Genomic DNA, 25,345 nt, shown 5'->3' with positions numbered 1-25,345 from the left:
AGTATGGTCTAGTAATCCCCCACTACCTGCACAAGGGTGGGGATGCCCTCATTCAAGTGGCAAATGTATTGTACAATATTACAATTCAGGTCCATAGAATATTGAGATTCCATTAAGATTTAACAAAGAAATAAAATGAGGTAGAATAACTCAATTAAAAGTAAAAATGTACAAGATTAAATTAATTACAATTACTCTTTTTTTTTTAAATCACTCCAAAGGTTCCATTACACATTCTATGAATGAATAGATGTTTGAAAATATTCAATAAAAACGTAGTTATTTTAATATTGTTCTGAAATTAAAAAATCACACTTCCGATTAGAACGGTTGGCTACGTACGGCGTGAAAGAAGTTCAACACACATGCGTACAAACACTAGTCGTGAAATAAAACTGCAAATGCCATACCTTCATTTCTTCTCGCAACTGATTGAGCGCTGCCACTCCATTGTCTCCGCAGGCTTGGTGTGGCGAGCGTGTGATGATGAAGACTCCTGGTTCCGGCCGCCCCTCCGCTGGCCCCCCTTCGCCGGGCAACATCCCATCAGTCCCTGGTTCGGCCATGCAGCAGGGTGCCACAAACAATGGCAGCAGCGGTAGCAGGAACGGCCCTCCGATGCAGATGCCGCCTCAGCCGATGCCCCCGCACCACCAACACCATCACCACCACCACCCCCACAATTACCCGGGGCATCTGCATCACTTCCAGCACATCCCACCATCTCACCACATGCACCTCCAGCACCCGCAGCAGCACGGCGGCGGGGGCCCTGGGGACGAGAACCCGTTCGCCGACTTCATGTGGATGGAAAACGAGGAGGATTACAACAGACAGGTGCTTGGGCCCGTTCTGTACTGCACGTGCACCTAGAGCGCGCAAAAACAGGCGCAGACCCAGAAAGGCATCTTGACTGAAATCGCACTGCTGAAGCAAATGCAATGGTGTAAATTGAAAGGGGCCGTCAGTTTAAAGAAATTTTTTTTTTACGAGCTATAATATCAAAATTGTGATGCGCTCCCCCTGCTCTTCACTAACCAGACACTGGCCAGCGTTGAAGTATGGCCAATATCCCCTTAGCTGTACGTCCATTGACAAAATGGCTGTAGATGTAAACATCTGATATGTGCCCAAACACGATGGATATTTCTTTATGAAACTCCCTGCAGCAGAGGAGCTCCACGCCTTAAGTTAATTATTCCGCAATTTTTTTTCCAAGATTGTACAAGTGCAAAAATTGTATTACCATTACCACCTAGTGAACCCACTGAATTATGAAAAATTCAACTGGCATTGAAGCAGTCCATGACATATCAACTAAAGCCATTTGCTGGCTAACAAATTTGGACATAGACATACAGGTTCCTATTGATCCAATCATATACAAGAAGATTGCAACAACTCAATGAATGAAGGTAAACATACTTTCCCCATGTGCGCACAGGTAGAGCAGGAGCTGTGGGAGGAGGAGTTCCTGGAGCGTTGCTTCCAGGAGATGCTGGACGAGGAGGAGAGTGAATGGTTCATCCCGTCACGTGACCTTCCACGCCAGGCGGCCGCTGAGGCAGCAGCGCAGCTCAACGGTCTGAGCCTGGGCGATGGGCCAGCCAGCTCTGCTGCCCCCGCGCAACCGGTGAGCATGCAGACTTGGGTGGTGGTGGGGGCAAGGAGGAGAGGGTGGCAGTGCCCTGCGCACACTCGTGTGATCTGACATTGCCTTGCTGCTTTCAGCTCGTGAGCTTGTCTGTGATCTCTACCGCAAACAGCCACGTTCGCCACAAAGCTGTAGTGTGGGTTTGTGGAAATGTGCAAGCCGATGTTTGTTTTTACAAGGTCGATTTGAGCACAAAGAGGCAGTCATTGGTAGGGAAGTGATTGCACGCTGTTAAAGTGACAGCATGCGTAGAGTGATTTGGATACGTCTGTTTACATTTGGTACAGTTAAAAGTTGCAAAAGTTGTCATTGCTTGGGCGAATTTTCGTTTGTGGATGAGAATTAGTTCATGGAGGTGCTGCTTTTCAAACATTTATGCAGGTCAACAGAGGCTAGACATAAATAATTAACGAATTTGAAACCTAAGAAAATATAATATTCTGCAATAGGTTGCTAAACGTATAACGAAAAACAGATGGTGGAATTGTAACATTTTTGTATGCAATGTCAACTTATCCTCTGCCAAATGCCATATCACTGGATCTCCTGGATGAACATTCACATGCACAAATTCAAAACATTTTGCATATGTTTAACTGAATAGCTTGTATAAGTGCCCACCTTGTTACCGCAAGTAGTTTGTTTATAGCCAGTTAAATTGAGATGTGTGCAAGTGATCTGACACGGTCTCCTGTCTACCTGTTGCAGGTTTCCAGCAGCCTGAACCCCAATGCCAAGGAGTTTGTCCCAGGAATGAAGTACTAGTACGCTTTCAAGGCAGTTGCGAATGTGGGGCCAGTATGTTAGAAAGCTCTTGACCGACAAAACTGGGTTCGGCTGAAGGGCAGGGCCTTGTCAGACTTTGCACCCAAGTTTGACCGTGAAGCTGCAGGTAAAATGAAAAAGTGTTTAGTGACGGTGTGCATCTCCTGGATTGATTTTGTCCATCGGGATTTGGCGACATAAAGGTGCAGCATTTTGGAATTAGGACATTTATCGTTGGCTTGCCTTGAAGCAAAAGTGCAAAGTTAATCTTGTTTGAGCAAGTTTCTAAGATGTTTCATGAGACATAGGATTGCAATTAAGAAAAAAAGTGCATCAAATTGCCGAGTTTAAGTTGTCCTTTTGTTTTCCCCCCCCAAACCAAACACTGTAACAAGGTACTGATACTGGCAACTGTACAGTAACTGGTCTTGGATCAGTGTTGAAACATCTGTAAATATTTGTCTAAAGAAGCAGTGGTTTCCTACTTTCCAAGCAAGTTTTGAGTAATGTGTCAATTTACTCTTCAGCAAACCCGTACCCTCTTTTCTAATCTGCCTAAATAATCTGTAAATGCACAAGATCTGTGAGGAGGAACACATTGGTTTGCATTTGGCACTTGCATTTAAATACAACACAGTGAGGGAGCTCGACTTGGAGTTTGATATGTTTCTATTCATCTCATCTGATTAGATTTTAATGTAACAGCAGTGAGCTACAACGTTAATTTTGAACAATTTCTAAGTCTGCATTCATGGAACAGTATTTGCAAGCATGTTCAAGCCATGGTCAGTATTTCCTGACTTCCTGTCTGGAATAAAAATATATATCCCTTGTGCATTGGTTTTGCACTAACTGCCAAATGAATGTAGAAGCATTTCTTTTACGCATTTCCAGTTTTTTTTATGGCGGTGCTTTTTTAAAAATAGGTTCGGAAAGATGAACTCATTTACAAAATAATCAACCAGGCTCTAAGGTGTGTTGACACCTTTTCGTCATTCATCCTGTCCAATGAAATGGTAATTTTTCTACTAGTGGTGCTCAATCTTTACTTTTTAAGACTGATGCATTTTACAACAGTCAATAAAAAATGAACACTAACATATGAACCCATTGCATATCTTTAATTGCAAGGACAGGAAACTGCTGCTCTTGATTTAAGCCCTTGCTTTTCTTTAAAGACTAAAACTTTTCAAAGAAATTTTGCTGCGGCTTTGTGTAAAAAAGAAACGAAATACAAAAAAAATTTCAAAAAGTTAAAATTGTAAAAATAAAAAAACTATTTAAAAAAGTGTCCAACTCGCAGCACGGTTGGCAAAGTTTTTGTTCCTGTCGTCTACGTACCAGTTCTTTTTCCCGCAAACCAAAATTTAGTTTTTGTTCAGCAGACTATAAAATTGTTGGCTGGATACTTCAGTTGCTGTAGGTTTTCTACCCAAAAAAAAGAGCCAGGGTAGCATTAAGTGTTTACTCGCAACACTTCTCCTTATCTGGCTGCTTGTTCTGGCAATTTGTAAACATGTTTGAGCTTTGTAATAAATGGTGGCGTCACCAAACAACTGGAGTGTTGACTCGTGCCCCCTTTGAAATTTGTAATGCTACTTTTACAAATATTGTTTTTCATGTTCATAGCAGAACTCCGTGCCTCCAATTTAGTTTTTAAACAATTTGGCTATGCCCACTGATGAATTGTAATGCATGATACACACTCCTTGCCAGCTGTTGTAAATTGTAAACACGTAAACAAAATCAGAAATTACAAGCTATGAAAATTGCTTTTATTTTCTTCAATTAAAGTTTCAATTGTGCTTCATTTTACAAAACATCCTTAAGACGCTGCAAGATATTGGTGCAAGTGACACTGTACAAAATAATGCTGCTCTATACTCTGCTCTTGGATTCCCAGCCCTGTGACCAAATCCCAAGACATCACCTAAATGTGTCTGAGTAGTGTCTCAATGGTGCAATTGCTTTTAACTAAACCTCAAGGGGGAGTGGCTGAGTGAGGTGGACAGTGGAAGATTGGGCACAGTCGCCCCCTTTGCCTGTTACTGGTCGCTGGTCCTGCTGCCTTGGAAAGTGTGTGTGAAAAAGACACTGGTGTTGGTGGCGCAGTCGAGAGGGAGGCTTGTGCCAGCGTGCTGGGCTCCCAGGCGTGCACCTCCCACGGCTGACGATCGCATCAGGGTGAGCAGTGAGATGCGGCTGAGGCGTCGGCCGACAGCGGAGGACTGCGCTTCCTCCAGGACCGACAGGAAACCTGCCGTTGCATGGTAACGATGCCGGAAGGAAGCCAGCCGGTGGAGAAGAACAATTTTTAATTTCCACATCCATAATGTGGAATTTGTAAGCTATTGGGCATTCAAGACTAGTGCATTGGAATACTGCATGAACACACCGCCTCAATACACGAGCGATTATGTTAATAGAAAAACCTGATTTGGTAAAAAATAAAAATCGATGAAGGGGCAGCGTGGTTTGGGCTTCTTTGCTTGTGGCGTCTCGCCTACATCTTCACCTGAAGTTTTTGTTGCTATTGCTGGAGTGGGCAGGACACGTTGAGTGCCGTATACAGCACATTGCCTTTCTAAATAAAAGTCTCGGCGTGGCTTGGAGCCTTTGCCTATTTTTTTTCCCCCCCGCTCTGCGATGACCCTGTACTTGTACGCAAATGTAACTTTATCGCAGCAGCAGTTGAGTTGTCCCAGGTCTCGAGCATCCTAGGAAAGGTCAATTGAGCTGACAAGTTTAATTACCTTTGTGCTGTACATCTACAGGTGTGCGGAGTAAGCTGCTTCAAAGGTGAGAGTCGTCACTTCAGTCTTAAATGCATTGCTTTTGTTGAGAACAAGTTTAATACTGGAAGGAACCTCCTGGTTACACCAGCCCACAGGGGATTATTGTGTCCGTCGTGCAGGGTAGGGAGGGGTGGGGCTGGGTGGGGAGGGGCTGGTCACCCCGTGGTGCCCTTATAAAACTCAACGTTTAACCTACTCACACCATAACGTTTTTGGGTTTAGATCGCGTTATTTATAAATGTGTCGTAACCCTCCACCACCCGACACGGCCAATCAGTAAAAAAGTGTCACGTTGACAAAAGACAAATTGGTTCACTGCTTTAGCCCACCGGTGTGTTGAAGCGCGAAACCACAACATTTACAATTTGAGTACGACGTTAAACTACTCACCAGCTTGTGCCCTCGGCCATATTTGCGGAATACACCACGCCGCCGTTGACCCTGGCCATTGACTGAGCAACCCAACGTTCCTACCAGCTCCCTCCGCAGGAATGTGTTCTAACAGGGATGGTTCTCATTCCTGTAGCCAATTCTGCACAATTCCTAACAATGATTTTTGTTTTCCCTTTGATCACCGATTTATATTGTAAACACAGGGGAAAAGACTGAATACAACTGACCATTGGGTGTTAAGCAGCCTCTAGATTTCCAAAATCTGCATGTTAGCCTCTTGGGCTTCCCCGAGTACTTTTGGCAACTATTTAAAGGCTTGTTGCCAAGGTGTCCATAGAGGATGGTTAAGATAGCAATGCCCACTGCTGTGGATAGTGTTTGGTCTTGACACATCGACTGGCAGGAATATCTAATATGGCAGTGTTTTTTTTTTATTTAAAGCTTTCGTGACTGCAGGGATTCATATTCTTGGTTCTTTCGGTAAAGTCACGTAGAAGGGAAATACAAATATAAAACAAAATTATCACGACGTTTTGACTGCAATACAAGCAATCCTCATCAGGTGTGAAATCCAAATTTTCTTTCTGTGGATTTCACACCTGATGATGATTGCTTGTGTTGCAGTCGAAACGTAAGAATTTTTATTGTTTTATATTTGTATTTTATTATTTCCCTTCTCCGTGACTTTACCGAAAGAACCAAGAATATGGCAGTGTTTGTGCAGTGTAACACTTGCTGGCATGCTCGTCTCCCCAAAAGCGTATACTGATATACCGCCACAATTCGAACCATCCCTCCGATTTGTAGTTGATTTTTTACCGCACCGTTGTGTTCAGATAGTGCTGTTGGGTTCTTTCTGATATCCCGACTGAGTGGATGATAGTGTAGTCGCGCTATCGTGAGCGTCTGGACGCAGTCACCTCTCGACACGCCGGTCTGGTTGTGATTTTGCATTTTTTAAGGTGGGGTGAGGAAAACCAAGTCTCAATTTTGCAGGTCTCTTAGTCGGTCGCAACATTCCCCTTGGCTGTGCGTTCAGTGTTTTTCTAAATAACATTTTCCATTTGTTAATTTACTATTGTGTCTGCTCTGCCACTGTAGTAATAGCCAGTGTAACGTGGTGGTGTTCGTCAGTGTAACAGCTGAGAGGGGGGTGGCTAGCACTTACAAAAATATAACATTCATGCGGTCAGTGCTTGTGGAAAAAGGACGAACCTTCCTTCATCAAGTCCCAGCTTTTCCACACGGAGCCCACACACACGACAGGCAGACCCAGGTCACCTGTGAGTAGAGTCTGGTGAGCAGAAAGGTGCGGACTGGAGTTACGTTGTCCTGCTGGCATCATCGTTATTGCTGTTTTAATTGTGACGGTCATGATCCATATGCCAAAAAAAATGCTTGCTGGAAATGCATCTGCTGCTATCGGTAATCACTTGCAGATGTTTAAATCAACACATTTAAAACGTATTGCCTTTGAGAATAATACAGTAGTGTTTGATTATAAACAACTAGGACATAGGCTGCTATTAATAACCAATTTTCCATTACAGCAGGACCTTTTCAAAAGGGGTAAATCCCACGATGTATCATCATAACTGGGGCATTTATAAATAATGCAGATCTGTCTGGAGCAGTGAGAGAGTAGAACATTTGAGGGCTGAGAGCACACAAACGTTGGAAGAAATGGCAATAAAAAGTGCGGCTATGTATTGTACTGCGCTTCAACCTGTTGCTGATCAAGCTTGAACAGTGATGCCATTAATCCTCCAACAAGCCCTCCAGAGAATGCAAGGCAGAGAGACGGGGAGGACAGGTGCACGATACCACCACCACTGCAGCCCATTTGTGCCACTCGCAATTACCGCTGGATGTGGTGTCAATGTGAATGTACACCACTCGATTTTAGTGCATGATTTGAGTAGATTTAGCTTCTCGATCAGCATTTGTTGCACTCGCAGACCATGGTATATAGTACCACTTCATAACTGGCATTGTACCGTACTTATACTGCCTTTGACCAAACCACATGGAATGCACCTGATTTTGTCAGATCTTGAAAGCTGTGGGGCTACACTGAGCAGCAACAGGCAGTGCAGAACAATCCATTGTACTGGACTTGTATGCCCCCCCTACCTTCAACCTGCACGGTTAAGTATGGTCAAACAACCCCTACCCCACAACCTGCGTGTCGTGGGAAGACCCTCATCCAGCAGTGGACTAACGGCGCTTTGCGTGTACAAATACACATTCATAATCACGTGTGTTCTTACAGGTCATGGAAGTTGCCAAAAAAGCTCCCTGGAATCCCAACGTTCATTTCGGGACTGTACCGTGCTTTGTCACCAGCAGTCACTTCAGTGACATTTGGCATGGAGCGGTGTGGTATTCATACCTCGGATGCCTTGGGCAGAACAGCAATGATGTGCTGAGCCAGCAATCTTCCTGCCTGGTGGAACACGTGCCGACACAAGGGGTCTCCCTCCTGGGCTCCTAAAAACACGTAACCACGTGCCCAGGTCATGTTGAAGCACAAAGACTCCCCTGTTTAGTCTTTAACAGAGACATGGGGCAAATTATGTTAGTGAGCACCTATGAAGGCCGGCATGGCGTGGCGCAAGAGGGGGTGGGTGACCAACACCACGCCGGGCCGCCTTTGTCTCCGCAGTGGTGGTGTTTATGCGCACGAGGTACTCATTTAAGTTTGAGTCGACCTAGGGGAAGCCCAGGAACCGGTTCACGCATTCACCAATGTTATTGGTCGTGAGCGGGAAATTAACTTGGGTCACCAGGTTCGTAGTGCAATGCCCTGACCACTGCACTACCGCTCCCAATATAATATAAATCACACACATATACACAAGGGTATGGCAAAGACTAAACAGCAGCTTGTGATCAGGGCTAGATTAAGTTTGACCGGGAGCACAGGGCCAGCATCATCGTTGAGAAGGGCCAAAATTTGTATAATCACTTCCCTTGACTGATTTACCATCACCCATGCCCGATGCTAAACACTCTTAGTTTAGTTGCCATTAAGGTAAACAAAAACAATAAAACCCTGGCTAGCTGGATTTTACATTTAACCGAACCAGGGGGGATAAATCATAATAATAGCAACACAGGGCCAACACGCCCAGCAGATGGCTCTCCACTTGCAGATCCGTGCAGCCCCTGCAGCAGAGAGTCGCAATCGGGTACCTCCCAATAGCCGTACCCTACCCGATACCCGGCCGGGTACGGGTAGCCGGGTATCGGGTAGGGCCGGGTACGGGTAAGGAATCAAAACCCATTTGCGACCCTGGTGCGGCCGGGTACGGGTAAGGAATTAAAACCCATTTGCGACCTCTGCTCTGCAGCCCTTTCTCTCCTGCTTTGTTCTGACTCATTGTTTGTGTCTTTCGGTTTTCGTCTTTTTGTTGTGTTACCACCACTTCGGTTTTTCTTTTTTGCCTTTCGTGGTGTATCTCACTCGGTGTGCCTGTCCATCGTTGGGTTTTACATCTCCGGGAGAAATCCACATGCAGCTCAAATGTGAGTACAGCGCTGCACACACACTGTACAGTATTACTTCATGTTGTCATACAGGTACATCTCCAGGTGGATCAACAAGTTATTTTTCACACGTTTAACACGTGTGTAATTCTTTACGGTGTTGTTTATGTGCTAGTATATTTAGATTAATGATTGATAGGGTTAATTGTTGAAGCAGCTAGGCCGACTTATCAGCTGATCAGACCAGCGTTCCCCTCTAACTCTCTAAGTCCAGTTAGCTGAGGTTTTACTACATGCGAATTAATACGCTAAATCAAAGTAAGAACTAATACAACTATTTTAACTTGTAGCTGTTCGTAACACACAAGGACGCTATGGGGTTAATCACCACATGACAGTACAGTATAGGCTTTCTCGCAGTGCCACAGTATTTAATTTAATCAATTTTCGCACCTCCAATTAGCACGGTTGGCTACGTACGGTGCGAAAGAAGTTCAACAAACATACAACAATTAAAACGCAGTGTATAATGGGCAGGCTTCAAATTATGAAGCTCTGGGTTGTGGGCTCTGATTCTAAGTTAATCCGGGTCTGTTGAGATGAAAGCAAACTCATCAAAGGATGTGCATATTAAAAGTGAATCATTGCCTTTTGTGTATGGTTCCTCTTCACTTGCACGTTGCATTGTGTACTCACATACTCTGGGGGTGTTCTACAATGTGCCGACATGATCGAGATTAAATTAAAAGTGATACACACCAAAATAATAGCCATGTGGATAACGTTGAGCTATTGTACCACTGTTGACATTCAATTTTCTTGAATATCAATTTACAAACAAAAGTTTATACTTCCATATTAACAATAACATTCAAAATATACGTATAACATTGCATTCATTTCTCTAGAGATGTCCTGCAAACAATGCATCAATGAAAATTTTAACAACATTTCTATGTAGTAATAGGTTTTTACCCTTTCAACTGGTACAAAAACTGACACCTTTATACAAGGCATCATGTTTGCAATAACCACAACACAAGCAGTCAAAATGCAAACAAAAATAAACAACTCTGATGATAATGATATGCACTGTCCTTGAAGTTGATTGGTCCACACCCGAGACAGCTTTTCTTAGAGCCTCCATTGGTGTTGGACCAGATGACGCCAAAAGGCGTACCTTGTATAAAGGTGTCAGTTTTTGTATCAGTTGAAAGGGTAAAAACCTATTACTATATTTTGGCACTGGTAAAGGAGATGTCTCATAACATTTCTATGCTGAAACAGGCAACAATTAAGGTTTCATAAAAAGCACACAAAACACTTAAGCAGCACCAGTAATGCGCATCTCACTTGCCTTCGGAGAGCTTTTTGCAAAACCCAGCGAACTTGGACTTGTCGAAGCTTCGGTAGAGGTGGGTGAGGAGGCCCATGCGGCCTTCGACCTGCGAGGGCAATCGCAAGCGAAGCCCAAATGCGGCTCTTGAATCCGCACGGCAACTGCACGGCGCAACCTCTACACTACGGGCACCGCGACCTTCACTCTCGAACAGGGCTCTTGAACTATAATTTCTAGTGGGCCTCAAAACATGCGTGCGTTGGCAGGGCACATGTATGTTGAACTTCTTTCACACCGTACGTGGCCAACTGCTTATCGGAGGTGCGATGGCCCATGGCACCATGTGACATCACGTCATAGCATCGTGATGTCACGATGTCTACTCATGTGACCGCTAATGTGTACGTCTTGTCTACAACACTTTCTTGTCGGTCATAAAATTACGTAATAATACTTTACAGACATCTGGCAATCCAATGTTGGATATAAAGAGCTCAGCCATTTTCATTACAGGGGACCATACAACATATAACGATGCAATGCCCGATCCACAAATATGAAGGAGACATCGCGGCGATACACTCCGCTGCTCCTGGCATGGTTGTCTGGTTTAACCACCTGAATGTGAAATTGCATCTGTTGCTCTGCATTTACATCAGCCATACGAGGGACAAATATTATGCGGGTTGTTTGACCATACTTCAGAGGAGGGGGAACGGGGGCCAGGACTGGGTAAGGTATTACTCGCCACTGATAGTAGTCGTGGCCAGGAACCAAACACGGATTATCGGGTTCATAGCGCGGCCTTACCACCTCGCATATCTCTACGTTTATCTTTCATCTCACCAGTGTCTCTGTGCCTTCTCGAGCCATATCTCTCGGCAGGCCGTAACTCAACGGGCCACTCCCTGAGTGGCCCAAAGACTTCCAATTAAAGAACCCTGTTGGAGGTGATCATAAACATACATATGCTTTAATTATTACAAGACGTTCTTAATCGGGAGAGGGCTTAGGCAGCGGAATTGACTTACTTCAAAATACTCGCACATTGCCTTCTTGACGAACTCGATGTCGTGAGGCATTTCGACCAGCCCGTCCATGGCATCAAACACAGACTTGATAGCCAGATGTGAGATCCAGTACGCTACCGCAGAGGGACGGCACAGGCACGACTCGCATCAAGTGTGTCCACGGTGGCTATCAGTTGGGTTACGCATGTTATCGTTCAATTGAAAAGCCCAAGGAATATTGCTGAGTGTATAAGTGAGCTGCGTCTAAATAGGCTGCAGGGAACTGGAGAATGTGTGTGTGTGTAATTCAGGGTGTGTAATGCTGCGGTTCATGTACTTTGATAAGGATCCTGCTGTCAAACAATGTAAAGGCTCCCCCTAAAGATGTGTTCTTAGGAATATCACAACTGTCTAGGGCAATGTTGTTGAAATATAGTCATCATGAATCCCACAAGGTTTACCTCTTCATTTATACCAATCTTCTCTATTTGCATGCAAATTAGGACACTGCACACTGCACGCACCGGATGGTTGGTACCATATGGGGGTCACAAGGACTAGAGTTGAGAAACACTGGTTCTAGGAAGTTTCCGTAAAGGCTTCCCTGACCAGAATGTCCAGACCATGCTCTCTGTTGCTGTGTGATAGTACTTTTACTCACGTAGAATTTGGACCCTGGGGTCACAATCATATTATTTATAGACCGTAGGGTTCAGCACGATGACTCTCAGCCCTGGGTCTGAATTAGGGTAAGAACTCTGACCCCGTGGGGGTCACAATCAGAGAACTAGGCTAGAGAGCTAAACTACCACAGCAAGGGTGGTGGGTGGTTAAAATAATTTTCGGTATTCTAACCCTTGGATCAGAGTTCTACAGGGGTCAAAATATTATCCTTCATTAGCCCAGCGGTAGGGCTGGAGTGTGGCGGTGGGGGCGAAGAGAAGGGAGGCGCTCACCAGAGCCCTCATCGCCCATCATGTGACCCCAGCCGCCGCAGTTATGGGAGGAGCCGTCCGGGTTGAGCAGCGTGCAGTTGGAGCCCGTTCCAGAGATCAGCACCACCCCTCCTGTGGGGCACAGCAGTGAACCATCCTGCCACTGTTAAGTCACCAGTCATATGACATTATCATCATCAGCCATAATTAATCTACTCCACTCCTGGATGAAGGCCTCCCCCCCAAGCTGTTGCCATTTCCGAGCACCTGCACATGAGCTATTTTCGTTGCTCCATTCCTAATGTACCCAGTGACACTTCCCCTCCTTTGGCCGCCACTACATTTGGATGTTTGGCCAATTCCATGAATGAGTGTTTTGTGTGAGGGAGGAAACGGGAGTACCTGGAGAAGTCTCACGCATACGAGGGTGGAAACACTCAAGGTTCCGCAAAAATAAAACAAAACATTGCGCTGCTGCCATCTGCTGGTCACCTCGCAGCCCAATGGCGAGTCGTTTGGGAATTTCTTGTGTCTGATACTTTCACATTGTTTCTAACAATTGAACGCCTGATGCTGGGTAAGATGGGTGCACATGGGGATAGATTGGGACACTCGGGAGACAAGGGGACACGAAGTGTCTCACCGTTGTCAGAGGCTGTGGCGATCGCCCCCTGGGTGTCCGTGCTGATGATGAAGCTCTCACTCAGTGCCGGAAACCTCGCCTTTATTTCCAACAACATCTTCTCTTTCGCTTCCGGTTGCTCGCCACCACTCAGCGACAGACCCTGGCAGAGAAGCACAATCGCAAACAATTACAGCACCATGCCAGCCTCCTAGCAGTTACAAATACTGTAATAATGATTACAGTCCTTTGTCAATCCAGGTTTCCCCCATCAATTTCGGCAATGGAGTTATTGGACCATACTACACCATGCTGGTCCGTGTGGGTTGGTGAAGAGGGGCATCCAGGACCAGTTTGGAAATCACTTGCCATTGATGTTAGTCATGGATCGTAATCAAACTTAGTTCACCAGATTCACAGTGTAGTGTGCTAACTACTTCAGACTTATCACCATCATCATTGACCATTGCTGGATAAAGGGCTCCCCAAGCTGTTGCCATCTCTTACGGTCATGCGATGTACAAAAGCATCTTTTCTACAATATTAGACAGTAATCAACTAAAGTCAAATGACCCTCAGCCAACTTGTGAACTTGACCTCGCAAGAGTGCGTGTGCAGTATGCCGTTAAGAGGTAACATGCAGAGAGTTCTATCACTCACGCACCTTAATATTAGGTCTGTAACAATGATTCCCTCTGAATAACTGAATTTCCACGATTGAATATATGTCTACTGTCGTGAATGTAGCACCTCTCGTGGTTGTAGAATTCATGCGACGCAATTACATACAGCGTATAAAATTATACGTGATAGCTCTTGGCCAATTGACTGCTAGATGAAGGTTTCCCAATACCATATTGGTCATGGATGTTACCTTACCATGCCTCACCATGCTGCTCAGTGGCATTGATTAATGTAGGGGGTTCCTAGGACTGATTCAGATATCAGTAGCCACTAATGTTAGCCGTGGCCTGGAATCAAACTCAGGTCGCTGGGTTCAGAGTACAGTGCGCTCAAGCAGAGCGGCCATGGGGCGGTGGCTCACCACAGCATGCAGTCGGTCACTGGGCCCCATCCCAGCTTTCACCTTGGCCTCTGTAAGCATTGTGTTGATGGCCTCCAAGCACTGATCCACACCGACGAGCTGGGAGCACAGGCACACACGGGCCCCAAGTTATCACACCCGCAGATTCAAGAGGGCATCAGGGCTGCAGAGTGTGTGTGTGTATATATATGTTGAGCTTCTTGAGCACCGTATGTAGCCAACCGAAGGTGTGGGGGAAGGACAACATATTAAGCAGCTAAAAAAATGCGTTGTCAATCTATATTTAAAAGTGCATAGCTCCAGTGGCTTTCTAATATCGGAAGAGTGTTCCAGACGACCGCAGAAGCGCATCTGAAAGTACGCGATGCAGTGGCCGTCTTTGTTCGATGGCCGACCAAGAGCCACTGCAAGGATGACCGGAGTGATGGGGTGGGTGGGGGGCAGCTAGAAGTGTTCCCTGGGATGAGGGGCTTCAGAGGGCCTCATCTAACATTTTTACGAGGAACCCCAAAATAATTTGGCGACAACTGTAGGACACTGCATTATGGGTACAGTGACACAGGTTGGTGGTCGAACAACACATTGAAGGATATCTTAAAGGCATGGGGACATGGAATTCAGATTATACCACTGCACGAATAACCCAGTCATCAGGGAAACACAATGTCTGGTCAATATTAGCACGATCTCTCTTGAAATGTGAATTCCTTGGAAACAAGAGCATGACACAACCTGATAATCACGAAACTTATCCTAAGTGACCCTTGGGCTTTGATAGTTGAAAAATGTTCTCAAAACAGCAGGGTTGGTAAGATATACATAAGAGAATTTCGTTACTGAACCAAACATTCGTACATTGCTCTTTGAATGCCATAACCATGGAATGGCGTATATGCTGATGTGTCCCGAGACTACATGTTTAAATCTGTTTGCTTGATGATGCAAGAGAATTACTGTCTTGCACCTTGAACCTTTACACAAGTTTAGGTGTACCCATGCATGTGACCTGCAAACAGTCTTCTTTTAAATGTATTTTTCCCTGCATGTGATCCCTATTGTCCAGGGGGCATGATGTCTTGAGATGAAAAAATCCACTCGGATCTCTCGCACAGCACCTCAAACCTTTACGTTAGAGAATGGCCAACAGAAGTGGATATCACAGAACTCATACTGAGAACTCTTTCAAGTGACTGTTGTGGGCCACATAGTAGTATGGGGCAGAACTGTTCTTGGAGCTGGAAGTAGCCAAATTAAATACACAACCAAATATACTACGCAGGGTTGTTCGTCCAGTCATTGATTAGGACCATCAACTAACTCGCACTTGCGAACCTGGTTTAACCACGGGTGGTTGCTTGGATTCGAACCCAGGATCTCAGTGGTGCCAGCTCAGTGCCCTGATCTTTGAGCCACCCACCATCTCTATCCTACCAACAGTATCCCACACACACAGGCTCCTTACGTTCGTGCAGTGGCAGGGTGGCACACGCCTGAGATCGAGCACTTTGGAAGCAAGGGCTGTTTGAACATTTCGATTTGTGAATCTGCCTTATCCGCTGGACTGCAAGACTGACAAAATGCGGTACAACAAATTATTTGATCCTTTGTGGAACTTGGAGTGTTACTCCCTCATATGAATCGGGTTTCCCCATGTACCCCATTGTACTTGAATATGAAGCCAAACACTCGTAAATGGAATTGGCCAAACATATTATCCTGAAAAGTGTCTTGAGACTCAAGTGAGGCTGTCATAGATACATAACTGGTAATGCAAATTATTATATTTACCCAGTGATTTGTGGATGGTCCATCTGTCTCTGCCAAAACTTTTCCGTCTTCTGCAACGATGACAGCCTTGGAGTGCGTCCCACCGCTGAGAATACAGACGGACACAGAGAAGAGCATGTCACGCCACATACACGACACGTTGTGATTACAATGATCACACTTCACGATTGGTGCCTCCGATTAGCACGGTTGGCTACGTACGGTGCGAAAGAATGTCAACATACATGCATACATAATCAGCCATGAAGGCCTCCCCAAGCCATCACCATCTCCCAAGGCCTTGCGATGTAACGAATCCATCTAGCTCTTGTACATGAGCTCATTTCATCACTCCATCTCTACGTTGGACGTGTTCTCGGGATGCTTTGTCTTTCGCCCTAGGCTGTCGTCAGGCAACCACCGACCATCATCCCTCCTAATGACGTGTTTTGCCAAAGTCCACTTATCTTACCAGTACATATAACATCTCTTACTTGCGTATGTTCTATAAAACATTAGACTCACTGTAATTCCAAGCGTCTTTTCATACTCTTAAGTTTTTGCATAAAGTATAAATAAACATAAAAAAGCAGCATACCAATTTAGCTAAAGAATACATTTTCTAATCGGTGTATATTACCTGCTATCATGAAGTACTGCAGCAAAATCCATTATTGTACCATACTTCTATGCTACAATGTCCATGCTCCCCGCTTTGACCAACCCGTATCGATCGACGAGACGAAGTACGGTCAAACAACCTCCACCACGCCCGCATTGCCGAGCAATGGATTGACAAAGGGCCCAGCACAGCAAGCACATGTACACATCACCCGCTTATGACATGGATCAGAAACATGGACACTGACGGACACGACACTTAACAAGACGGGAGCTTACCGCCGCAGAGGTTAGCAGTCGTGTGCGGAACACCCTGGAACACCCTGACCCACTGTCACACGGGCGACGCTTCGGGTAAGTGACGCAAGGCTTACGACAATACCACTTGTTTGCGAAAAGCAAAAAAGTGAACCGAAAGCGATCGACGGAAAAAAACCTTCTGATCCGGCACCACCCTCCCCACCCCACACCCCTTGAACCACGTTGACAACTCGCTACACAAATCGATGTCAACCCCCTTGATGGTGATGGGGAGTTATTGACCATACTTCACCGCGGGGACGCTTCCGCGGGCAAAAAAAAAACCGGTTCGCAGCACGAGCCTTGCGTACTTAAAGAGGTCGCAAGTTCGATTATTCTACCGCGGTTATTGACGCAAATGAGCAACGTTCATACCCCCCCACCCCCCACGACTCTGTCCACGCTGCAGTGTAGAATGGGGGGCGCCGGATAGTCGATGGACAACTGGTCGCGTGTGTTGGTGGCAAAGTGTGGGTACACTTGAACAGCGTCTGGAAGAGTACGGGATAGCCCAGGAACGTTCCAGAAGGTCCCCATGTAGCTCCCGTCTCAAGGGAGGCCCTTGCGCTGGCAGTGACGTGGGGCGAGCGGTTGCAGGGTTGCGCCTTTAGGGTTTTTTTTTTAATCCTTTATATTAACTTCACCACGCTGATCAGTGCGGGTTGGTGAATGTGGGGAGTATAACACAGTGGTTTTTCTAGCCACAGTACAATGGAGTTTGCTTCACTACGCTCTGCTGTCCACCAGGTACCCGGTAGAAAGAAAAAAAACATCCGCTGGGCCAAACGTTGTTGGCACGTCGCTTGACACCGTTGTGGACCCCAATGTCCCATGTTATATTGGGAAGCCACTAAAACCGCAATTTCTATTATTGCGTATGGGCAACGTGTTCCGGAGTGAAATGCCAATGTCAGGGGTGCTGCTGCTGTTACAGAGTTCGTGTAACTTCGCCACTCCTCGTGCGTCGTTGACGGTGTTGTTTGTGTCAAGGGTGGCACAGTCGGGTTTTTTACAATCGGGTTCAATTGTTAAATCCTTTATATTAAGTTCACTTGCTTGCTTGCTTAGGACCGTGCAAATCTTTCGGTCGTTTTTTAACCCACTTCCCGTGATCCAATCGAGCTGACATTTTCCACACAGACTCGTTGTGCGTGACAATGAATGTTCGTGAAAAAATTTTTCCAAAATTTTACACTTTTTAAGACAAAAATATTATATTTAATTACCAATTGCTTAATGCTGCCATGCAATCATCTGACCCATAGGTGGCAGCCATCTCAAGCCAGAGGACGAGATGACTCTAGCCGCCACGCATATAAAGGATTTATAGTGAAAAACGTTGTTTTTACGGGTTATACTTGTCTTTTTATATTAAACCCGATCATATGAGATTGGGAGAAATCCGGTTTAATTGGTTCTAATTGCAGAACCGCACTTCGCCAACTTCTCAACGATGGGCTTCATCCATTCCAAGCTAAGGAACTCACTGGCACCCACGATTGTGGAGGAGAAGCTCGTGTTCATCAAGACCAACCTGCCCGCCGCATTCTACGACTAGCCCGTGCCCGACGGCCCCCCGAGTACGATAGCAGCACCGACGAGGAAGCAGCCTAAGCCTTGGATCAGAGTTTCGTATTCATTAAACCAGGTTTTAATTCCACGAAATAGTTTTTATTTATTTAAAGCTTTTGTGACTGCAGGGATTCATATTCTTGGTTCTTTCGGTAAAGTCACGGAGAAGGGAAATAATAAAATACAAATATAAAACAATAAAAATTCTCACGTTTCGACTGCAACACAAGCAATCATCATCAGGTGTGAAATCCACAGCAAGAAAATTGAGAAAATTCTTGCTGTGGATTTCACACCTGAATTTTTTTTTTCACATTTACAAATATAAAACAATAAAAATTATCACGACGTTTCGACTGCAACACAAGCAATCATCATCAGGTGTGAAATCCACAGCAAGAATTTTCTCAATGTGGATTCTGATGTGGATTTCACACCTGATGATGATTGCTTGTGTTGCAGTCGAAACGTGATAATTTTTATTGTTTTATATTTGTACTTTATTATTTCCCTTCTACGTGACTTTACCGAAAGAACCAAGAATATGATGTTGTTTGTGGTGAGTTCCGCCCACCGAATCGCTCACCGCCCAGGCTGAGACGCGTGACCATGGACGAGCTTGGTCACATTCCGGGTGAACCGGTCAATGAATGTGATGGTCGCAGCTTGTTATTATCAACCCCACGGTGATCTCGTCAAGGAGGATAACGCAGCACGCGAACTCACACAACCCCCCCCCCACCACCCACCACCCAGCATCATCACGGCAGCGGATTGTGGCTATCATCGAACAATGATGATGTCGCGCTGCGCTCTCAGACGCGCTGCTACTGCGGCCGTCTGGAACGCTCTTTTACAAATCGTCTAGAGTGTAAACGCGTTTCTTTATAACTTATTTTAGGTGTGTTTAGTTTGTAGTCCTTCCCCCGCAGTTGCCGCATCTCCGATTAGCACGGTTAGCTACGTACGGTGCGAAAGAAGTTCAACGTACACACACCAATGCCACCAGCGAGAAGTGTTTTGAGTATACGGGACCGTAAACCTTCACACTGTACACGTGCCATGTGAAACGTGGCAGCCAGAGATGTATACATACACACACGCGCACTGTACCCACAGCGACACGTGCCGAGGGAGAATGACAGTCGACTCACCCCTCCACTCCTCCGTACATCCTTCTCACCATCGCTCCTTCACTCGTCCGTACTCACCACCACCAACTCACTACCACCAACTCGCCGCTGCCGTAGCCACGTGACCCGCGATCAGCTGATTCCGTCCACGTGCGGCATCGTTGGAGAACGCCCACGTGGGGGTACCATGTGCGTCTTGCGGCCCTCTCTCGCGCCGGCTCAGTCGGTCGATTTTGCATTGCGTGTAGTCGTCCCGTGCGGTGTGTGTGTGTGAAGCCCGTTTTCTTTGTTGTGCAGGTAAATTGAGTTGTTCAGGTCCATGCGGCGTACGGACGTTTCAATGCGGTCAAAATGTTTTTGGTTTGTCTATTTGTGTTTCTCCCTTGTGATGGTACTTTGTAGGATGAACGTTGAGATACATAAGGTGCACCACGGGGGTTGTGACTAGGCCTAGGCAAGGTAAGGTAAAAGTTAAAAATAACGAGCCTATCTTTACCCTACCTTTTACCTTACCACAATACAATCACTCTACCCTTTAGCAGGTAAGGTAAATGTAAAAAGCAATGAATCTACCTTTTACCCTACCTTTTACCCTTAACCCATACAAATTACCTGATTACAGGGTAATTACTAGGGAACTACACATGAACAAGGTTTATAACAGTAAATGCTAGGTAGAGCGCTTTATACATATAGAATACTCCCGATGATTCCAATTTTACACGCTTGTATCCTCAAACCTTGTAATTAAATTTTTAACCACTTCCTAATGTGGTATCGACTGCAAACTTGGTATACTTATGTCATACTGATGACAACACTATATTCTATCATAATATATATATATTTTTAAACATCCTTTTTTTACATGTTATGTTTCGGCTTGAGTCTAATCGTCCACGCCTAACTAACGTTGGCTGTAATTGGCCACGGTCCCTTACGTTATGGCAAGCTTCGGGGACACTTCCTGGAGTCGTGGAGTTCTGCCATTACTAGTACAGTTAAATAAAGCGTGTTTTTAAGAACATTTATTTTAATATTACTTATTAAATGGAGGCCACGGACTGCGCCACGGAGCTTTTAGCGGTAAACAATGCACCGTATTTACCGGGTAATACTTTGCACTACCTTTATCCTACCGGGTAATTCTTCCAAGCTACCTTTACCCTGTACCCTTTACCTTACCCCTTGGCACGTCGACACCTTTACCCTTTTACCCGGTAAAAAGGGTAAATTACCTTACCTTGCCGAGACCTAGTTGTGACTAATCAGGTCTGAATTGGTTTGTAATAAGGTAGGGCACCGATAAGGGGTTGACACGTATATAGTGGTGAGTGTACTAGTGGTGACTAGTAGTGGTGATTGTATATTTGTGTTTCTCCCTTATGATAATGCTTTGTAGGCTGAACGTTGAGATGCATGTATAAGGGCACGGGGTGTGAGTAATACGGTCTGAATTGGTCTATGTAATAAGGTAGGGCTCTGGTAACGGGGTTGACAGGTATGGTATTGCTATGTACCACCTTTGATGACTTTTTGAATGTGGAATTGCACACGTACAACGATATAGGTGCCTTTTGCTACGTCCAATTTAGAACGTCACAATGCTCTCAATGTGCACTTTAGAATGTCAATGCCTTTGTGCAATTGTATATGTACAATGGTCACTGCCTTTTCAATTGACAACGCACAATCTCAATGCAATTTGCAATGTACAATCTCGATGCTTTTTCAATGCACAATTTACTAAGTGCCTTTTCATCATTTTTTTATTACTGTATAGTTAAATGTGTGTCGTACACCCTCCTTCAGCCAACACAGCCAATTAATAAAGTATGACGGTTTCAGCACACCGGTGCGTTGGAAAGCAATTGTTAAATCTTGCGATAGTGCTGTCCGGTGTGCATTCCGAAGCAGCAATACATTGGCACGTTTGTTTATACCCGTCACAACGGTATGAATTGTCTGTTTCAGGTGGAGGAAGCAGAATGTACGGCACACATTTTACTGACACGATCTGACCCAACAATCAATTATACACTGGTCAACACCCTTTTTCTGGCATAAGGTATTCCAACGGTTTTAAGGTAATTTTGGGGTGCTGATTCCAAAGATGGCATCAGTTTTTGTCTATCGCATCAAGTTTTTGAAATATCAAATATTGCATTTTCAATAAAAACTGCAGAAGAAAAATATTAAATAAATGTGGATATCTACATAAAATTATATTATAAACACACTATCCTAAAAATACAGCACCATATTTTAACACTAAAGCAGTCACTGACTCGCAACAACTTTATTTCGGGTAAAATCAATGAAAATGGGGTATGCCGATAGCATAAAAATGAGATAGAGCAAATCTGAGATCAGATTTGGAATCAGCACCCTGAAATTAGTCTAAAACAGCTGCAAAAGTCCAGGCCAGAAAAAAATGATTTTTTTTGTTGACCACTGTTATGTATAGGCGGCCAAGGATCGGCTATCGACATAACAAGACGAGACAATTTTTTTCGAATTCGGTAAAACAAACTCAACATTTCAAGACCCGCAATGCACGCGGTGAATACGAGACGGGCCCCTTAATGAGTATTCGTCACAAAGCGGTCCTTAAAGAGGCGCACGCGGCTCCTGATCCGCAGGTTTTGCGGACCCCTGGTATCGGCCAAGCCCCCTCGACATCAGGGTTCTTCATCGCAAGGCCTCTGGGCCACTGGCGTCCTCTGGTGACCCCTGGTGACCTGCAGTGCGGCCCTTGATGTGCACCCCCCCCCCCCCCCCCCCGACAAGACACAACACGTGAAAACACCCCTCGCAAGTGGTGTGGCGGCCCTCACACTGAAAGTGGGCCACCTCTGAAAATTTGTGAAGAACACTGCTCGTGTGTCGGATTGATTGATCGATCGATGTAGGCGCTTTCCATAGCGCGTTCTCGTGGAGGCCAATTCCGCCAGCCGTGTCGCGAGCAATAAGCTGCATGGTTGCTCCTTTACATTGCAATATACGAGTAGAGTATCACATTCAACATTGTATTCACTCTGTGCGCTATTCTGCAGGCAGCTGTCTCGTGCGGTTTTGCTTTGTGCGCCCCTCCTCCCTTTTTTTAGAAAGCATAAAACGAGAGAAACCTGTAATCCTATAGGAATTGTATTTCCTCATGTAACTCTTTGGGGCAGTCCGTATTCACGATGGTAAGTCTGATGGGCATTTCATTTCTCTGTCATTTTTTTAGTCTGTCCATCTGATTTTACCCACAAACTGGTTTTTAAATGCGTGAATTGGTGACGAACACCATTTTATTACTTAAAAATTGCAGTTTTAATGCCATTTTTGAACCAAACAGCACCCTTGGTAGCTGGATGCTACTGGTTTCCCTTAAACTTTATTGCTGGATTTAGTTGCAGTTTTGCGTTAAAACCACTGCTTACAGCTTCAATGTGGAAAACCTGGTTTAAAATAATGTATTTGTCGAAAAACTCTGCTTTTAGTTTAGGAGGGGTTTCAATGAAAGAGCGCCCCTAGTGGTGTAAGAGCGCTCCCTAGTGGTCAAAATTTGATGGAGTTGCGCAATAAAGAAATCAAGGTTTTGTTTCTACTACTTCTTACCAGCTTTGTGTTCCTTTACTCAGGGCTGCACATCTCCAGGTTTCTTTGTCGTCGTGCCTTTTTTTGAAGGTCCCTTCCCGTTCTCCACCAACCAAGGGTGTCTCAATTCTTATCCCCTCCTGCTTTGCAGAACATTTCTTAGACACCAGTCCACAGTTTATATTCATTCACTTGCCGTTGCCAGGATTTGAACCATCCCGTTTTCAGACCCTGAGGTTCTTGAGGTTGTCTCTCATTGCTCTGAGCCACCCTGTCCTCATCACAAACTCATGGGGCTTAACGTGGTGTCGAGGCTGCAATGTTCGAATGTAGCTGTGTAAACAACACGCGTTGACGTCATTACGCACTTTTAAAATAAATGCAAAAAAAGAAACGTGGGATTTGAATCCCGGTCTTTCATGCTTTACAGAAGGCCAAACTATCCGCTACACCACATAGCCTGTTTGAGTGCAACACATGCTCTGGTTGTTAAATCATTGCGTTGTTCAATGTTACTGTTTTTCAAATGTATTTGGGTTTTTTGTACGAAATAAAAAAAATGTTTCACTTTAATACTTGTGATGGGCTTTGACTTGCAAAAAATATAATGCATGAATAAAAAAGCTTAATTTGAATCCCTTACTCTGTGACTCGCAGCCCCACGTGCCCTCCACTCGGCTATCGAGAAGTGGGGATTTGGTGTGGGTCTCCCGACCACGAAGCTGCCACGGCAGTGAACCTGGTGCCGAAGAGTTTCCTGACACCCGTTGAAGCACTCTCCACAGAAACACTCTCCTCACTCGGGGAAATCTGGTGTGGGCAGCGGATGGACGCAAATCTCACCACGAGTTTTCTCCACGGTGGCGAGATGTTAACTTCCTTGCCCTGGAATGAGTTTAGATCCCAACCTTGACGGCTGTATATTTGGAGTTCTCCCCGTGGTCGCGTGGATTTTTTTCCGGGTCCTCCGGTTTTCCCCTCCACATTTAGAATCAACAATGTGCATTTAAAAGTATTTGGCTGCTATGCATTTTCACATTAGCTACTTCGTTGAGCTATCATTTGTGGCCGGGTCGCTTCTGAAAAAGAGCTACATAGCTCAGTGGGCCTTACTTGCTAATATAAAATTAGTTCCTAGTTCCCTCTCACAGACTCCAGATTGTCATCAAATCGCTTTTATTATTGTATCGTTCGTATATGCTCTGCTAAAGCGCCCAGGGTACATTGTGCGCAGCAGATGGCAGTACATCACTAGTAGAGCGAGCCTGTCATCCAACACTGTAAAGGCGAGGGTTGGCATATCACACAAACAAAAACTCCCCCTGAGTATTGAGTATGCCATTCCCTGGCTTGCCAGCAGAGGTGGTAGAGCAAAATGTGCACACAACCGGTTTCATCTGTACGAAATACACATGCAAACACTGATTAAATGGCCCATAATTATTTAATATATGGAGGACCATAGCTTGGGCAATGGTTAGCACTGGACCATTGCGTGGCTGCCTTCCCACTTGCCTGCAATTCCTCCGAATTATCTTTTCTCTACAAATGAGCGAATATTGTGCACTTTACAAGTTTAAATGTATTCTTTTCCATCAGTGTACAGTCCTGGTGTGATGAAACTTTGACAACTCAAAGTCCTATTCAGCCCCCATGAAGGAAAAGGTTCCTCACTCGTATAGAATGCAACTCTACGGGGTCAATTCACTCTGTATGTTGAACTTCTTTTGCAACGTACGTATCCAACCCATGCAAATCGGATGTGTGGGGGAAGGACAAACTAAACACAAAAAGTAGTTCTAAAGAAACTAGTTTTCAGTCGAGGTTTAAAAGTGCATCGCTCCAGTAGCTTCCTCATATCGGAAGAGCATTCCAGACGGCCGTATAAGGGCATCTGAAAGCGCGCGATGCAGTGAGCGTCTTTGTTCGACGGTTCGCCAAAATCCGCTGCTGTGAGAATGACCGGAGTTCACGTGATCGTTTATGTTCTTTGACATCAGCAATGTATTATTGCTCATTTATGGCAAGCACTTTGTGTGTAATGAGTGCGACCTTTTCATGTATTCGTTCGGCAACCAGAAGGCAATGCAGCTCAGCGCGTGCGTTAAGTGAGGCCAGCTCAGCTGTCACGTTTTTATTGACGGACGCTATGGAAGCGCGCAACACACGACGACGACGGCGGTGGGTCATCAAGGGCAGCTCGAAACTCGACCGTGCGTCCCGCGGCCCGTGCAGGGTGGTGGGAGGCAGGCAGGCAAGGGGTAGCTCGCGTCATTCACAACGCGGATATTCAACTGCATTCGACGGGGTATTCCATCGC

General features: G+C 45.3%; 2 protein-coding genes across 3 annotated transcripts; one reads left to right on the top strand and one right to left on the bottom strand.

Moving 5' to 3' along the window:
• Positions 1-483: 483 nt before the first annotated feature.
• On the top strand, positions 484-3,976 carry PAIP2B (poly(A) binding protein interacting protein 2B). The gene is made up of 3 exons (XM_061552983.1): positions 484-837; positions 1,445-1,633; positions 2,363-3,976. The coding sequence occupies exons 1-3, from the start codon at positions 484-486 to the stop codon at positions 2,417-2,419; spliced, it is 600 nt and encodes a 199-aa protein (XP_061408967.1). The 3' UTR covers positions 2,420-3,976.
• Positions 3,977-4,172: 196 nt separating this feature from the next.
• NAGK (N-acetylglucosamine kinase) lies at positions 4,173-19,567 on the bottom strand. 2 transcript variants are annotated; one of them, XM_061552970.1, is made up of 10 exons: positions 19,462-19,567; positions 15,836-15,920; positions 14,048-14,146; positions 13,024-13,165; positions 12,402-12,512; positions 11,467-11,579; positions 10,454-10,541; positions 8,000-8,097; positions 6,823-6,901; positions 4,173-4,676 (listed from the first exon to the last, which is right to left on the bottom strand). In XM_061552970.1, exons 1-10 carry the CDS (start codon positions 19,491-19,493, stop codon positions 4,465-4,467), a joined length of 1,059 nt encoding a protein of 352 aa, XP_061408954.1. In that variant the 5' UTR covers positions 19,494-19,567; the 3' UTR covers positions 4,173-4,464. The 2 variants fall into 2 exon arrangements, with proteins under 2 accessions (XP_061408954.1, XP_061408955.1); XM_061552971.1 differs by lacking the exon at positions 19,462-19,567 and adding an exon at positions 16,715-16,784.
• Between the last annotated feature and the right edge of the window lie 5,778 nt (positions 19,568-25,345).

This window comes from Lethenteron reissneri, chromosome 17 (genome assembly GCF_015708825.2).
Source record: "Lethenteron reissneri isolate LAM-NWPU_2019-01 chromosome 17, ASM1570882v1, whole genome shotgun sequence".
Taxonomy (NCBI): domain Eukaryota; kingdom Metazoa; phylum Chordata; class Hyperoartia; order Petromyzontiformes; family Petromyzontidae; genus Lethenteron; species Lethenteron reissneri.
The sequence above is the reverse complement of the archived record's forward strand: the minus strand, read 5'-3'. Positions and strand labels throughout refer to the sequence as shown.